This window comes from Mobula birostris, chromosome 9 (genome assembly GCF_030028105.1).
Source record: "Mobula birostris isolate sMobBir1 chromosome 9, sMobBir1.hap1, whole genome shotgun sequence".
In the NCBI taxonomy this organism is placed as follows: Eukaryota; Metazoa; Chordata; class Chondrichthyes; order Myliobatiformes; family Myliobatidae; genus Mobula; species Mobula birostris.
In genome coordinates this window covers 94340087-94353451 of record NC_092378.1, presented here as the reverse complement: position 1 = coordinate 94353451, position 13365 = coordinate 94340087, and the positions used below count along the sequence as shown (strand labels likewise).

The window sequence follows — 13365 nt, the reverse complement described above, 5'->3', positions numbered from 1 at the left end:
AAGATTTCTTCATGCTGAACGCGGAAAATATTTGTTCATGAAGAACTCAGTCTCCTCTACCCATGAGATTGAATCACAGCAGAGTCTCCTCCGTGCAAGATCAATATATTTCTGGATACTAAGGAATTCAAGGACTATGCAGTTCATGCAGGAAGGTGGCATCAGATGAATGCTTATTAAATGGTTGGAAAGGCAAAGAGGGTGATGAGGACTTCTCCTGCTTCTATTTCATAGAACCTGAGTCCCCTTATCACACACAAACCATCAACCACCCATTGACAGTAAACTTACACCAACACCATTTATCCTCTCCATGATCCTACCCAATGGAAACTTGCAGCGTCCAGTTAAGCTGCCAAACCAGCATGTGTCTGGGATATGGGAGGGAACCGGGACACACAGAGGAAACCCACAGGGAGAACATGGAAACGCCACGGAGACAGCACCAAGGTCAAAACTGAGCACACTGCGAGGCAACAGCTCTACTAACTGTCCTGACGAAGGGTCCTGGCCCAAAACGTCGACTGTACCTCTTCCTAGTGATAAATATAAACACTTTCAGTACGCTGGATGAACTCAGCAGGTTGGGCAGCATCAGTTAGAAACAATGAGTCGACGTTTCAGGCCAGAACCCTCCATCAGGATTGAAGAATGAAAGATGGGGAAGGATTTGAAGAATGCTTGTAGTTTCAGTTGAAAGATCAGTAATTTGAAAGACAAAGGGGTAGGGGAGGGGAAGCATTGATGTCATAGCCCTGAAAACAATGGGTAGTAGAAGAAGGAGGCGGAACCATGAGGGAGCCGGGGGAGGGGGTAGAGTGAAATAGGGATAGAGGAAGGGAGGGGGAGGGAATTACCGGAAGTTGGAGAATTCTATGTTCATACCAAGGGGCTGGAGACTACCTAGACGGTATATGAGGTGTTGCTCCTCCAACCGGAGTTTAGCCTCATCATGGCAGTAGAGGAGTCCATGTATGGACATAGCTGAATGGGAATGGGAAGCAGAGTTGAAGTGGGTGGCTACTGGGAGATCCTGTCTGTTGTGGCGGACGCAGTGGAGGTGCTCGACGAAGCGGTCCCCCAATCTGCGTTGGGTTTCACCAATGTACAGCAGGCCACAACGGGAGCACCGGATGCAATAGATGACCCCAACAGACTCACAAGTGAAGTGTTGTCTCACCTGGAAGGACTGTTTGGGGCCCTGAGTGGTTGCAAGAGATGAGGTGTAGGGATAGGTGTAGCACTTACGCTTACAGGGATAAGTGCCGGGTGAGAGATCATTGGGGATGGATGTGCGGATAAGGGAGTCGTGGAGGGACCGATCCCTGCGGAAAGCGGAGAGGGGTGGAGAGGGAAAGATGTGCTTAGTGGTGGGGTTCTGTTGAAGGTGGCGGAAGTTGCAGAGGGTAATGTGCTGGATCCGGAGGCTGGTGGGGTGGTAGGTAAGGACAAGGGAAACTCTGTCCCTGTTGTGGTTGCGGGAGGATGGGGTGAGGGCTGAAGTGCAGGAAATGGAGGAGCTGCAGGTGAGGGCATCTTTGATGATGGTAGAAGGGAAACCACGATCCTTAAAGAAAGAAGACATTTGAGATGTCCTGGAACGGAAAGCCTCATCCTCGGAGCAGATGCGGCGGAGACGGAGGAACTGGGAATAGGGAATGGCATTTTTGCATGTGGTGGGGTGGGAAGAGGTACAGCCGAGGTAGTTATGAGAGCCGATGAGCTTGTAGAAGATGTCAGTGTACAGTCTGTCTCCAGAGATGGAGACCGAGACATCGAGAAAGGGGAGGGAAGTGTCCGAGATAGAGCATGTGAATTTGAGGGCTGGGTGGAAGTTTGAAGTAAAGTCGGTGAAATTGACGAGCTCAGTATGGGTGCAGGAAGCAGCACCAATGTAGTTGTCAATGTACCGAAGGAAAAGTTGGGGAGAATAGGTTTGGAGCACAGACTGTTCCACATAACCGACCAAGAGGCAAGCGTAGCTGGGTCCCATGTGCATTCCCATAGCTACACCCTTAGTCTGAAGAAAGTGGGAAGAGCCAAAAGAGAAGTTATTGAGTGTGAGAACCAGTTCCGCCAACCGGAGGAGGGTGGTGGTGGTGGGGAACTGGTGAGGTCTATTACCCAGGAAGTAGCGGAGGGCTTTGAGGCCTTCTTGATGGGGAATGGAGGTGTATAAGGATTGGACATCCATAGTAAAAATGTAGCAGTTGGGACTGGGGAATTGGAAGTTATTGAAGAGGTGGAGGGCATGGAATGTATCCCGGATGTAGGTGGGGAGGGACTGAACTATGGGTGACAAAATGGAGTCTAGGTAGGCAGATACAAGTTCGGTGGGACAGGAGCAGACTATAGGTCTACCGGGACAGTCAGGCTTGTGTATCCTTGGGAGGAGGTGAAACCGAGCGGTACGAGGTGTGGGAATAATGAGTTTAGCGGCTGAGGATGGAAGGTCTCCGGAGTTGATAAGGGCGGTGATGGTGTGGGAGACAATGGTTTGATGTTTTTTGGTGGAGTCCTGTTCCGGTGCTAAGGAAGAGGAGGTGTCAGAGAGCTGACATTTTGCCTCAGTGAGGTAGAGGTCCGTCCGCCAGACTACTACGGCACCACCTTTGTCAGCAGGTTTGATGGTGAGGTTGGGATTAGTGCAGAGAGAGTGGAGGGCAGTGCATTCAGAGGGAGTGAGGTTGGAACAGGAGTGGTGAAGTTGAGACGGTTGATGTCTTGGTGACCGTTGCAGATGAAAAGATCGAGTGCAGGTAGAAGGCCCGGGCGGGGTGTCCAGGAGGAGGAGGAGCGTTGAAGACAGGAGAAGGGGTCATCTGTAGCAGGAGGGGAATCCTTGTCAAAGAAGTAGGCTCGGAGACTCTTCCTAGAGATGCTGCCTGGCCTGCTGCGTTCACCAGCAACTTTTATGTGTGTGGCTCTACTAACTATGCCACTGTGTTACCATTATTTCTTATAGAAACATAGAAACATAGAAAATAGGTGCAGGAGTAGGCCATTCGGCCCTTCGAGCCTGCACCACCATTTATTATGATCATGGCTGATCATCCAACTCAGAACACCGCCCCAGCCTTCCCTCCATACCTCCTGACCCCCGTAGCCACAAGGGCCATATCTAACTCCCTCTTAAATATAGCCAATGAACTGGCCTCAACTGTTTCCTGTGGCAGAGAATTCCACAGATTCACCACCCTCTGTGTGAAGAAGTTTTTCCTAATCTTGGTCCTAAAAGGCTTCCCCTCTATCCTCAAACTGTGACCCCTCGTTCTGGACTTCCCCAACATCGGGAACAATCTTCCTGCATCTGGCCTGTCCAATCCCTTTAGGATCTTATACGTTTCAATCAGATCCCCCCTCAATCTTCTAAATTCCAACGAGTACAAGCCCAGTTCATCCAGTCTTTCTTCATATGAAAGTCCTGCCATCCCAGGAATCAATCTGGTGAACCTTCTCTGTACTCCCTCTATGGCAAAGATGTCTTTCCTCAGATTAGGGGACCAAAACTGCACACAATACTCCAGGTGTGGTCTCACCAAGGCCTTGTACAACTGCAGTAGTACCTCCCTGCTCCTGTACTCAAATCCTCTCGCTATAAGTGCCAGCATACCATTCGCCTTTTTCACCGCCTGCTGTACCTGCATGCCCACTTTCAATGACTGGTGTATAATGACACCCAGGTCTCGTTGCACCTCCCCTTTTCCTAATCGGCCACCATTCAGATAATAATCTGTTTTCCTATTTTTGCCACCAAAGTGGATAACTTCACATTTATCCACATTAAATTGCATCTGCCATGAATTTGCCCACTCACCCAACCTATCCAAGTCACCTTGCATCCTCTTAGCATCCTCCTCACAGCTAACACTGCCACCCAGCTTCGTGTCGTCCGCAAACTTGGAGATGCTGCATTTAATTCCCTCATCCAAGTCATTAATATATATTGTAAACAACTGGGGTCCCAGCACTGAGCCTTGCGGTACCCCACTAGTCACCGCCTGCCATTCTGAAAAGGTCCCGTTTATTCCCACTCTTTGCTTCCTGTCTGCTAACCAACTCTCCACCCACACCAATACCTTACCCCCAATACCGTGTGCTTTAAGTTTGCACACTAATCTCCTGTGTGGGACCTTGTCAAAAGCCTTTTGAAAATCCAAATATACCACATCCACTGGTTCTCCCCTATCCACTCTACTAGTTACATCCTCAAAAAATTCTATGAGATTCGTCAGACATGATTTTCCTTTCACAAATCCATGCTGACTTTGTCCGATGATTTCACTGCTTTCCAAATGTGCTGTTATCACATCTTTGATAACTGACTCCAGCAGTTTCCCCACCACCGACGTTAGGCTAACCGGTCTATAATTCCCCGGTTTCTCTCTCCCTCCTTTTTTAAAAAGTGGAGTTACATTAGCCACCTCCAATCCTCAGGAACGAGTCCAGAATCTAACGAGTTTTGAAAAATTATCACTAATGCATCCACTATTTCTTGGGCTACTTCCTTAAGCACCCTGGGATGCAGACCATCTGGCCCTGGGGATTTATCTGCCTTCAATCCCTTCAATTTACCTAACACCACTTCCCTACTAACATGTATTTCGCTCAGTTCCTCCATCTCACTGGACCCTCTGTCCCCTACTATTTCTGGAAGATTATTTATGTCCTCCTTAGTGAAGACAGAACCAAAGTAATTATTCGATTGGTCTGCCATGTCCTTGCTCCCCATAATCAATTCACCTGTTTCTGTCTGCAGGGGACCTACATTTGTCTTTACCAGTCTTTTCCTTTTTACATATCTATAAAAGCTTTTACAGTCTGTTTTTATGTTGCCTGCCAGTTTTCTCTCATAATCTTTTTTCCCCTTCCTAATTAAGCCCTTTGTCCTCCTCTGCTGAACTCTGAATTTCTCCCAGTCCTCAGGTGAGCCACTTTCTCTGGCTAATTTGTATGCTTCTTCTTTGGAATTGATACTATCCCTAATTTCTCTTGTCAGCCACGGGTGCACTACCTTCCTTGATTTATTCTTTTGCCAAACTGGGATGAACATTTGTTGCAGTTCATCCATGCAACCTTTAAATGCTTGCCATTGCATATCCACCGTCAATCCTTTAAGTGTCATTTGCCAGTCTATTTTAGCTAATTCACGTCTCATACCTTCAAAGTTACCCTTCTTTAAGTTCAGAACCTTTGTTTCTGAATTAACTATGTCACTCTCCATCTTAATGAAGAATTCCACCATATTATGGTCACTCTTACCCAAGGGGCCTCTCACGACAAGATTGCTAATTAACCCTTCCTCATTGCTCAAAACCCAGTCCAGAATAGCCTGCTCTCTAGTCGGTTCCTCGACATGTTGGTTCAAAAAACCATCCCGCATACATTCCAAGAAATCCTCTTCCTCAGCACCTTTACCAATTTGGTTCACCCAATCTACATGTAGATTGAAGTCACCCATTATAACTGCTGTTCCTTTATTGCACACATTTCTAATTTCCTGTTTAATACCATCTCCGACCTCACTACTACTGTTAGGTGGCCTGTACACAACTCCCACCAGCGTCTTCTGCCCTTAGTGTTACGCAGCTCTACCCATATCGATTCCACATCTTCCCGGCTTATGTCCTTCCTTTCTATTGCGTTAATCTCTTCTTTAACCAGCAACGCCACCCCACCTCGCCTTCCTTCATGTCTATCCCTCCTGAATATTGAATATCCCTGAATGTTGAGCTCCTATCCCTGGTCACCCTGGAGCCATGTCTCTGTGATTCCAACTATATCATAATCATTAATAACAATCTGCACTTTCAATTCATCCGCCTTATTACGAATGCTCCTTGCATTGACACACAAAGCCTTCAGGCGCTCTTTTACAACTCTCTTAGCCCTTATACAATTATGCTGAAAAGTGGCCCTTTTTAATGCTTGCCCTGGATTTGTCGGCCTGCCACTTTTACTTTTCTCCATAGTACTTTTTGTTTCTACCCTCACTTTACACCCCTCTGCCTCTCTGCACTGGTTCCCATCCCCCTGTAGTGAACTAACCTTCTCACACCTAGCCTCTTTAATTTGATTCCCACCCCCCAACCATTCTAGTTTAAAGTCACCTCAGTAGCCCCCGCTAATCTCCCTGCCAGGATATTGGTCCCCCTAGGATTCAAGTGCAACCCGTCCTTTTTGTACAGGTCACGCCTGCGCCAAAAGAGGTCCCAATGATCCAAAAACTTGAATCCCTGCCCCCTGCTCCAATCCCTCAGCCACGCATTTATCCTCCACCTCATCGCATTCCTACTCTCACTGTCGCGTGGCACAGGCAGTAATCCCGAGATTACTACCTTTGCGGTCCTTTTTCTCAACTCCCTTCCTAGCTCCCTATATTCTCCTTTCAGGACCTCATCCCTTTTCCTACCTATGTCATTGGTACCTATATGTACCACGGCCTCCGGCTCCTCACCCTCCCACTTCAGGATATCTTGGACACGATCAGAAATATCCCGGACCCTGGCACCAGGGAGGCAAACTACCATCCGGGTCTCTGGACTGCGTTCACAGAATCGCCTATCTGACCCCCTTACTATCGAGTCCCCTATCACAACTGCCCTCCTCTTCCTTGCCCTACCCTTCTGAGCTACGGGGCCGGACTCTGTGCCGGAGGCACGGCCACTGTCGCTTCTCCCGGGTAAGCTATCCCCCCCAACAGTATTCAAACAGGAGTACCTGTTGTTAAGGGGCACAGCCACCGGGGTACTCCCTATTACCTGACCTTTCCCCTTCCCCCTCCTAACCGTGACCCACTTGTCTGCCTCCCGTGGCCCCGGCGTGACCACCTGCCTGCAACTCCTCTCTATCACCTCCTCACTCTCCCTGACCAGACGAAGGTCATCGAGCTGCAGCTCCAGTTTCGTAATGTGGTCCCTTAGGAGCTGCATCTCGATGCACTTGGCGCAGATGTAGACGTCCAGGAGGCTTGTAGACTCCAGGGCCTCCCACATCCGACACCGAGAACAGCAAACTGCCCTCACACTCATACTGCCCCTCTCCTCAAATAACAACAGAAAATGAATGCCAAACCTCCCTCGCCTCGCCTGTTTCCGCCTAAGCCCATTGAGCCGAAGCCCTTAAGCCTTCACTCTGCTCCCGGCTCACTCCGCAGCCCGCAAACTACGCTGCCGCTCTATGAGGCTCTGTTCCTTTTAAATCTGCCGCGCTGCACAGCCCGACGTCACACGCCTGCGCAGTCCCGCCTCTCAGAACGCCGTTGGAGAAAAAAAAATAACGAAAATTTCAAAAATGTCTTTCTCGGCACTCCCACTCAGACTCTCAGACTCCTTCCTCGAATCAAACCCGAAGCAGGATGTCTGCCCATGCATATGTTCTTATGCGTCCAACTATTTCAGGGCAGTTGGTCAACAATACAAGCAAAAAAACTACCTATTTGTTCTCTTAAATGAAGATTCCTAGTTCTAGATTCTCCCACAAGGGTAAACATCATCTCCATGTCCAGCCTGTGAAACCCCTCAGAATTTTATCTATCACTTTCTCCTCACTCTTCTCATAATTCCATACAACACATTCAGCCTCTTGAGCCAAAGCAACCCCATCTCACAGCAAACTCCTCAGTCCCATATCCCTACTTACCCCTGACCTCTCTCACTTGCTCATTGATTCTCCCGATTCTTCCAACAGCAACCTCTGCTGCAAGTTATCTAGCGCCTCTGTATAACTGTACAACTGGTGTGGGAAGAAACTATAGCACCCTTGGAAGCCCACGTAGTCTCAAAGAGAAAGTACAAGCTCCACACAGACAGAACTGAAGGCCAGGATTGAACCAGGGTACTTCCAACTTGGAGATAGCACCTCTAACCACTATATAACTGAGCTGCCCTATGCTGGGGAAACCAAGCACTGATTGTGTGACTACTTTGTATTTCAGTTGTATTCATCCCACAGGAGCTACCCTGAGTTTCTTGTACCTGCCCCCTTTAATCTCCTTCCCATTCCCATACTGATCTACCTGTCTGTGGCTTCCAACACTGTTATAATGAGGACCTGAGGAACAATGCCTCATCTTCATGTAAATACTTGGCAGCCTTTGATACTCAATATAGAATTCAAAGTTTTCAGGCAGCTCAGTTCCTCTATATCAAAACTGGCCAATTCTGCTGCAGGTCATCTGAATGTAATACTGTATAAACATTCTCTCTTCATTGTCACAGTCTAATCTACTGAACTTTTCCTACAGCTCAGACCCACATTTCACAGCATCAGTGTCAGCCATGATCTCATTGAGTACAGCAACACTGGGAGCACATTACTCTGCGAGCCTTACCAGTAGCTCAGGGACAGAACTGTGTAGGTTGACAAACACTGATTTCCTTTCCTGAGCTGTGGAGTTCTCTAGGCTCTCTCCCTTCCCCCTGCAGACTGCAAATATTCGAAGCCCAACCCTGCACTGAACTATTGATGAGAGGGTGATGTTCACCAAAGTTTGAAGGAGGTTAAGGAAAAAGATAAAGTAAATCAAGAACTAAAAATTAGTGATCAACATCACTAGTTACTAGTAATTAATCTCGCTGACTACCTTCTTTAGGCCTTCACAACACTAAACCGTCCTACAGTATCAGCGCAGTGCACTGGGAGTGTTGCACTGTCAGAGGCACGATCTTACACACAGGATATAAGAACGAGGTCCCAACTGCCCTCTCAGGTGACTGGAAAGGTGATTGCTTTGAAAAGCAGGGGACTCCTCCCTTGTGTTCTTCCCAACATCTATCCCCTACATAAACTGGATTGTGATTCAGTCAGTTGGGTGGGTGGGAGGTCAAGAGTTGATGGTGAGCACCTAGGCAAGGCCCATCGGGTTCAGTTAGCTGAAAACCAGCTTAGCAGCAGTCTATATCAAGGACTCCCATTATAGATGCTCCCACCGAGTGGATAACCTTTTGCCCGACGCTGGCCCCCAAGGCCTGAGTCGACGTAGTAGTAGCAGAGTGGATAACTGTGCTGCTGCCTCACGTGGCAGAGGTTTGGGTTGCATGAGCCATGCTGATTTAGCCCCCACCCCTACATTCCTCAATATCTGGCTCATTATTCAGTCATTCACCACAGCACTGTCCAGGGACTGGAGCAGGGAGAAAATGGGGATTCCTGTTATTATAAAGAAAGTACGTCATTGGCCAGAGGGGTTTGTGGAATGTCTTCTCACATTTCTCATGTGTCAGGGCTCTTGCTGCTTATCACAAACATTAATGAGTTCGAGGTGAATGTAGAAGACATGATTAGTAAGTGTGCTTGTGACATGAAAAGTGGTGGTGGTGCTGCTGGTAGAAAGGAGGCCCCCAAAATGATAAGCTGGTAAATTACATTGTGAATTGTGGAGGACTAATAAGGGTAGGATCTGTACCATGAATGTAGGGCCCAATGGAACATCAAGGAAAGGGAGCTGGGTGTATTAGTCTAAGATTCCTGAAGATGGCAGCACAGATAGACAAGGTGGTGAAGAGAAGCGAACAGGATGCTTGTCTTTGTTAGATGTGATAAGAGTATAAGATCAAGGAGGTCTTGATATAAATTTGTAATACATTGGTCAGGCCACAGCTGGAATACTGGCCAGTTCTGGTCAGTTCTGGTCTGAGATTAAATGAAGGATGTGACTGGACTGGAGAGAATGCAGAGGGGATTCCCTAGGATGTTGCCTGGAATAGAATACTTCAGTTATGTGGAGAGACTGGATGGACTGGATTTGTTTTCTTTGGGGAAAACAAGGTGCGCAAAAATTACTTGAGGTGTGTATAAAAAGAAACTTATTCTCACGGTACAGGTGTCTTAAGAACTCTATGATTTTCCTCCTCTATCACCTCTGGCAGTGCACCCCAGACACCCACCACTCTGTGTAAAAACGTGACTAGCACATATCCTTTCAACTTACCCTTTCTCACTTCCAACATTGGTCCTGGCTTTAAAAAAGTTGAGGCTGCATTGATTTTCAAGATTATCATAGTCATTTTTAAACTCTTAATTAGCGTTGATCATTCATATTTCTGTCATCTCCTTCAACCTTCCAACACTTTGAGATCTTCCCCCCATAGCAAACCTCCAGCATCTCCCAGAACTCCATCACAACAACATTGGGGCTCGATGGTCAGTGGGTTCTATGTCTAATGGACCTCTGCATCAGCTGAGCTGTGCTTCTAAAAAGGGTCGATCTCCATCCACCTTAGCCCTAAGCTGTGGGATTCTGTCCCATGCATCTCTGACTCTTTGATAACAACGTGCCTGGTGCGGAAGATAAGAGTTTGTGCTGTAAGGGAAAGTGTGTCAATATTGATGAAAACTAGCTCTTACACAGAAGTCAGTGTGAGTGGGTCTATTGCAGACAGGAAGGGTGTAGCCAGTGGAGTGCACCAAAGATCAGTTCCTAGCCCCCAGTTATTTACCAATAATATTGATGATTTGGAGGAGGGTCAGGATGTAAGGTGCCAAAGTTTGCTGATGACATGGAAGTAGGAGGGAGAAATTGTTGTGATGACAATATTTGGACTCTGAAGCTGATAGGTTGATTAAGTAGGTAAAAATATTGCAAATGCATTATAATACAGTATGTGAGATCATGCACTTTCTATGTGGATCTATATGGAGAGAGAGACTGCAAGTGAGTGAGATTTAGAGGAATCTATCAGTTCTCAGATACTTATCACAAGAGGTTGCAGGAATGTTAAGAAAGCAGATCCTGCTGAAGGGTCTTGGCTTGAAATGTCAACTGTTTAATGCTGCCTGGCCTGCTGAGTTCCTCCAGCATTTTGTGTGTGTCGTTTGTGGGGTATCAGCCTTTACTGGGTGAAGTTCAGACATGGGAAAGTATTGTTACAATTGTACAGGTGAGGTTAGACCTGAATTATTTTTCACAGTTTTGGTCTTGTTATTTAATACAGCCTATATTGACATTGAAGATAGTCAAAAAGAGATTCACTCCCTTTGGCTAATTTCTTGGAAGAGAGGATTGTTTTGTCACTGGTGGCTAAAGTAATTAGATCTATATTCTTTGGAAAATAAGTGGTGAACTTCATGATACATAAAAGATTTTAAAGAGGGCACAATAGAATTGATATTGAGATGCTTTCATATGTGGGAGTGCCTTGAATAAGGAGATGTTGTCACAAGATAAGGGGTCAGTCGTTTAAAACTGAGGTACATAGGAATCTTTTCACACAGAAGGTGGTAATCCATAGAAATTTGTGAAGACTGGAAGACTGAGGGCATTTAATGTTGACTCTATGGAGAGGATAAAGAATCGACGTTTCAGGGAAGGGTCATCTCTGTATTTCTCATGGTAGATGTTCCCTGACCTGCTAAGGTCCTCCAGCATTTTGTGTGTATTACTCTGGGTTTCCAGCATTGGCAGAATCACTTATGTTTATTTAAAGAGAAAGGAATTATATTTTTGAAAGATCAGAAAATTGTAGGCTATGGAGAACCAGCACAGAAGAGATGAGGTCTGGGGTAGAACAACCACAATCACATTGCATAGTGAGGCTACTCCTAATTTCTTACATTTTTTCTGACTTTATTTAATACTTGCCTGTTCACAGGATATAGACATCTCCAAAAATGCTTGTCTTTGAGTGGCCTAGATCTTAATAAGCAGTTCGGAGTCAATACCACTGACAGGTCTGGAGTTACATTTAGGCCCAGACCAAATGAAGATGGCAGATTTCATTCTTACAATATTAATGAGCTAAATTTTTTATATAATAACCCAGGATCTTTGTGATTCAATTTTAGAGTTTGATGTCAATCCAGATTAATTTAATTAATTGAATTTAAATTCTCCAGCTGCCACAATGGAGTTACATTCACATCTGGAGATTGACTCTCAGCTCATCCAATAACTTAAACAATGTACTACCCCCACCTCTTTGACCCTGGTCTTACTCAGCTGTCCTATTAGACTCTATTGATGGATTATTAGCAAATTCACTTGAGAAAATCTCCGATCTTGGGAAGCTTCACCATGCTGAGGGCATTATATAAATGCATGTTACTGTGACTGCCTACGTATTTCGCTGATGCTGAGGTTTCCTTGGAAACCAAACGTTCAACTTGATTTGCATTTAACAATAGTCATAACACAAAAGCAATCAGGCCCTGCTAATTCTCCTATAATCCAGTAGCAGAACATTGCTTTAAATTAAATATGTAGCCCAATTATGATCTCTTAATTACAATATAAACACTAGACATTATGAAATTTGAACTGCATTCACTGAAAGGAAGGTTCAATTATGAAAATTAGATTTGTTAATGATTCTCTTACTGAACATCAAATGTATGAAAAATCTAGATTTAACAGAAATTTCCAGAAGTACATAAGTTTTCATGAACATGCTATTTTGTTATCAAACCAAGTTTCTATCATCAGTTATGGCAAAATAGAAGGTGCTTATAATTGGGAGAATGAAGAGATGTGTTGTTGGCAGTGGAATGATTTGCAGGGACATACTGACCTGTCTCCATACTTGATTTGCCTTGAACCCAGCTCTGCTTGCCTGAAGGTTCCTCTGTTACCTTCTCCAAAGTTGGTCGACAGATGACTCCTGGAGTTTGAGAGCCACTTCCTTCCTTCTTAGAGGGAGCAACCGTGACGACGTGCTTGTCAGCAGTGGTTGGAGACTGGAAGGCATCCCTAACTCCGGACAACAGCTGTGGGTCTGGTTTGAGTACTTTCTTCTGATATGTTGACTGAGAGGGCCTAGTCTCTGGACTTGACTGCTTGTTGGGAGAGGCAGGTGATGTGGAAATTGTGACATTACCTGGAACGTGGAGAGAGAAGGTCACCTCTACAGTATGTCCAACAGGCGTGCTAGTGTTCCCCCGAGCTGCACTTGCACTTGGACTTGGACTTGGTGTTGTTTTCTGTGCGCTGGCGGTGCTCGATACATTGCCAGATTCTGCTGGCTTCTTTATATCCCGGTTTACAAGTGAACTGTGAATTTGCTTGAGATCTGAGGGTCCGAGACTAAAAACAGAAAACATTCCATTTTCAATCGTGATTATATTCATTCCACATCCAGTGCCCTTAGTTACAGGGATTAAAAGAAGGAATTGTGCATGCAGTCCTCCACACCTGCTAACTCATTCAATTAAATTATAGCCAATATGGATCTGAACACCCACTTGTGACCCCACCTCCCCACTTATATTCCTCATTCCACTGTGGATCCTGTCTGAAAACATGCAAGAAATGCCATGGAGTTAGCAAGAGTCCATCTCCAATCCTCATACAGGACTTCCCAGGGACCTGGGAGCTAATTCTTTCCAACTGGGAAGTGTGGAAGATCCCTCTTACATGAGGATCCAGTGGCA

At 46.0% G+C, this 13365-nt stretch overlaps 1 protein-coding gene across 3 annotated transcripts in view; it reads right to left on the bottom strand.

The window, feature by feature from the left end:
• Positions 1 to 13365, bottom strand: part of micall2a (mical-like 2a) — a 112888-nt gene that overhangs the window by 14237 nt on the left and 85286 nt on the right. For all 3 annotated transcript variants that reach the window (XM_072268413.1, XM_072268411.1, XM_072268412.1), the window contains exon 8: positions 12507 to 13018. In XM_072268413.1, the coding sequence (XP_072124514.1) occupies positions 12507 to 13018 (512 nt within the window). The remainder of the gene's footprint in view (positions 1 to 12506; positions 13019 to 13365) is intronic.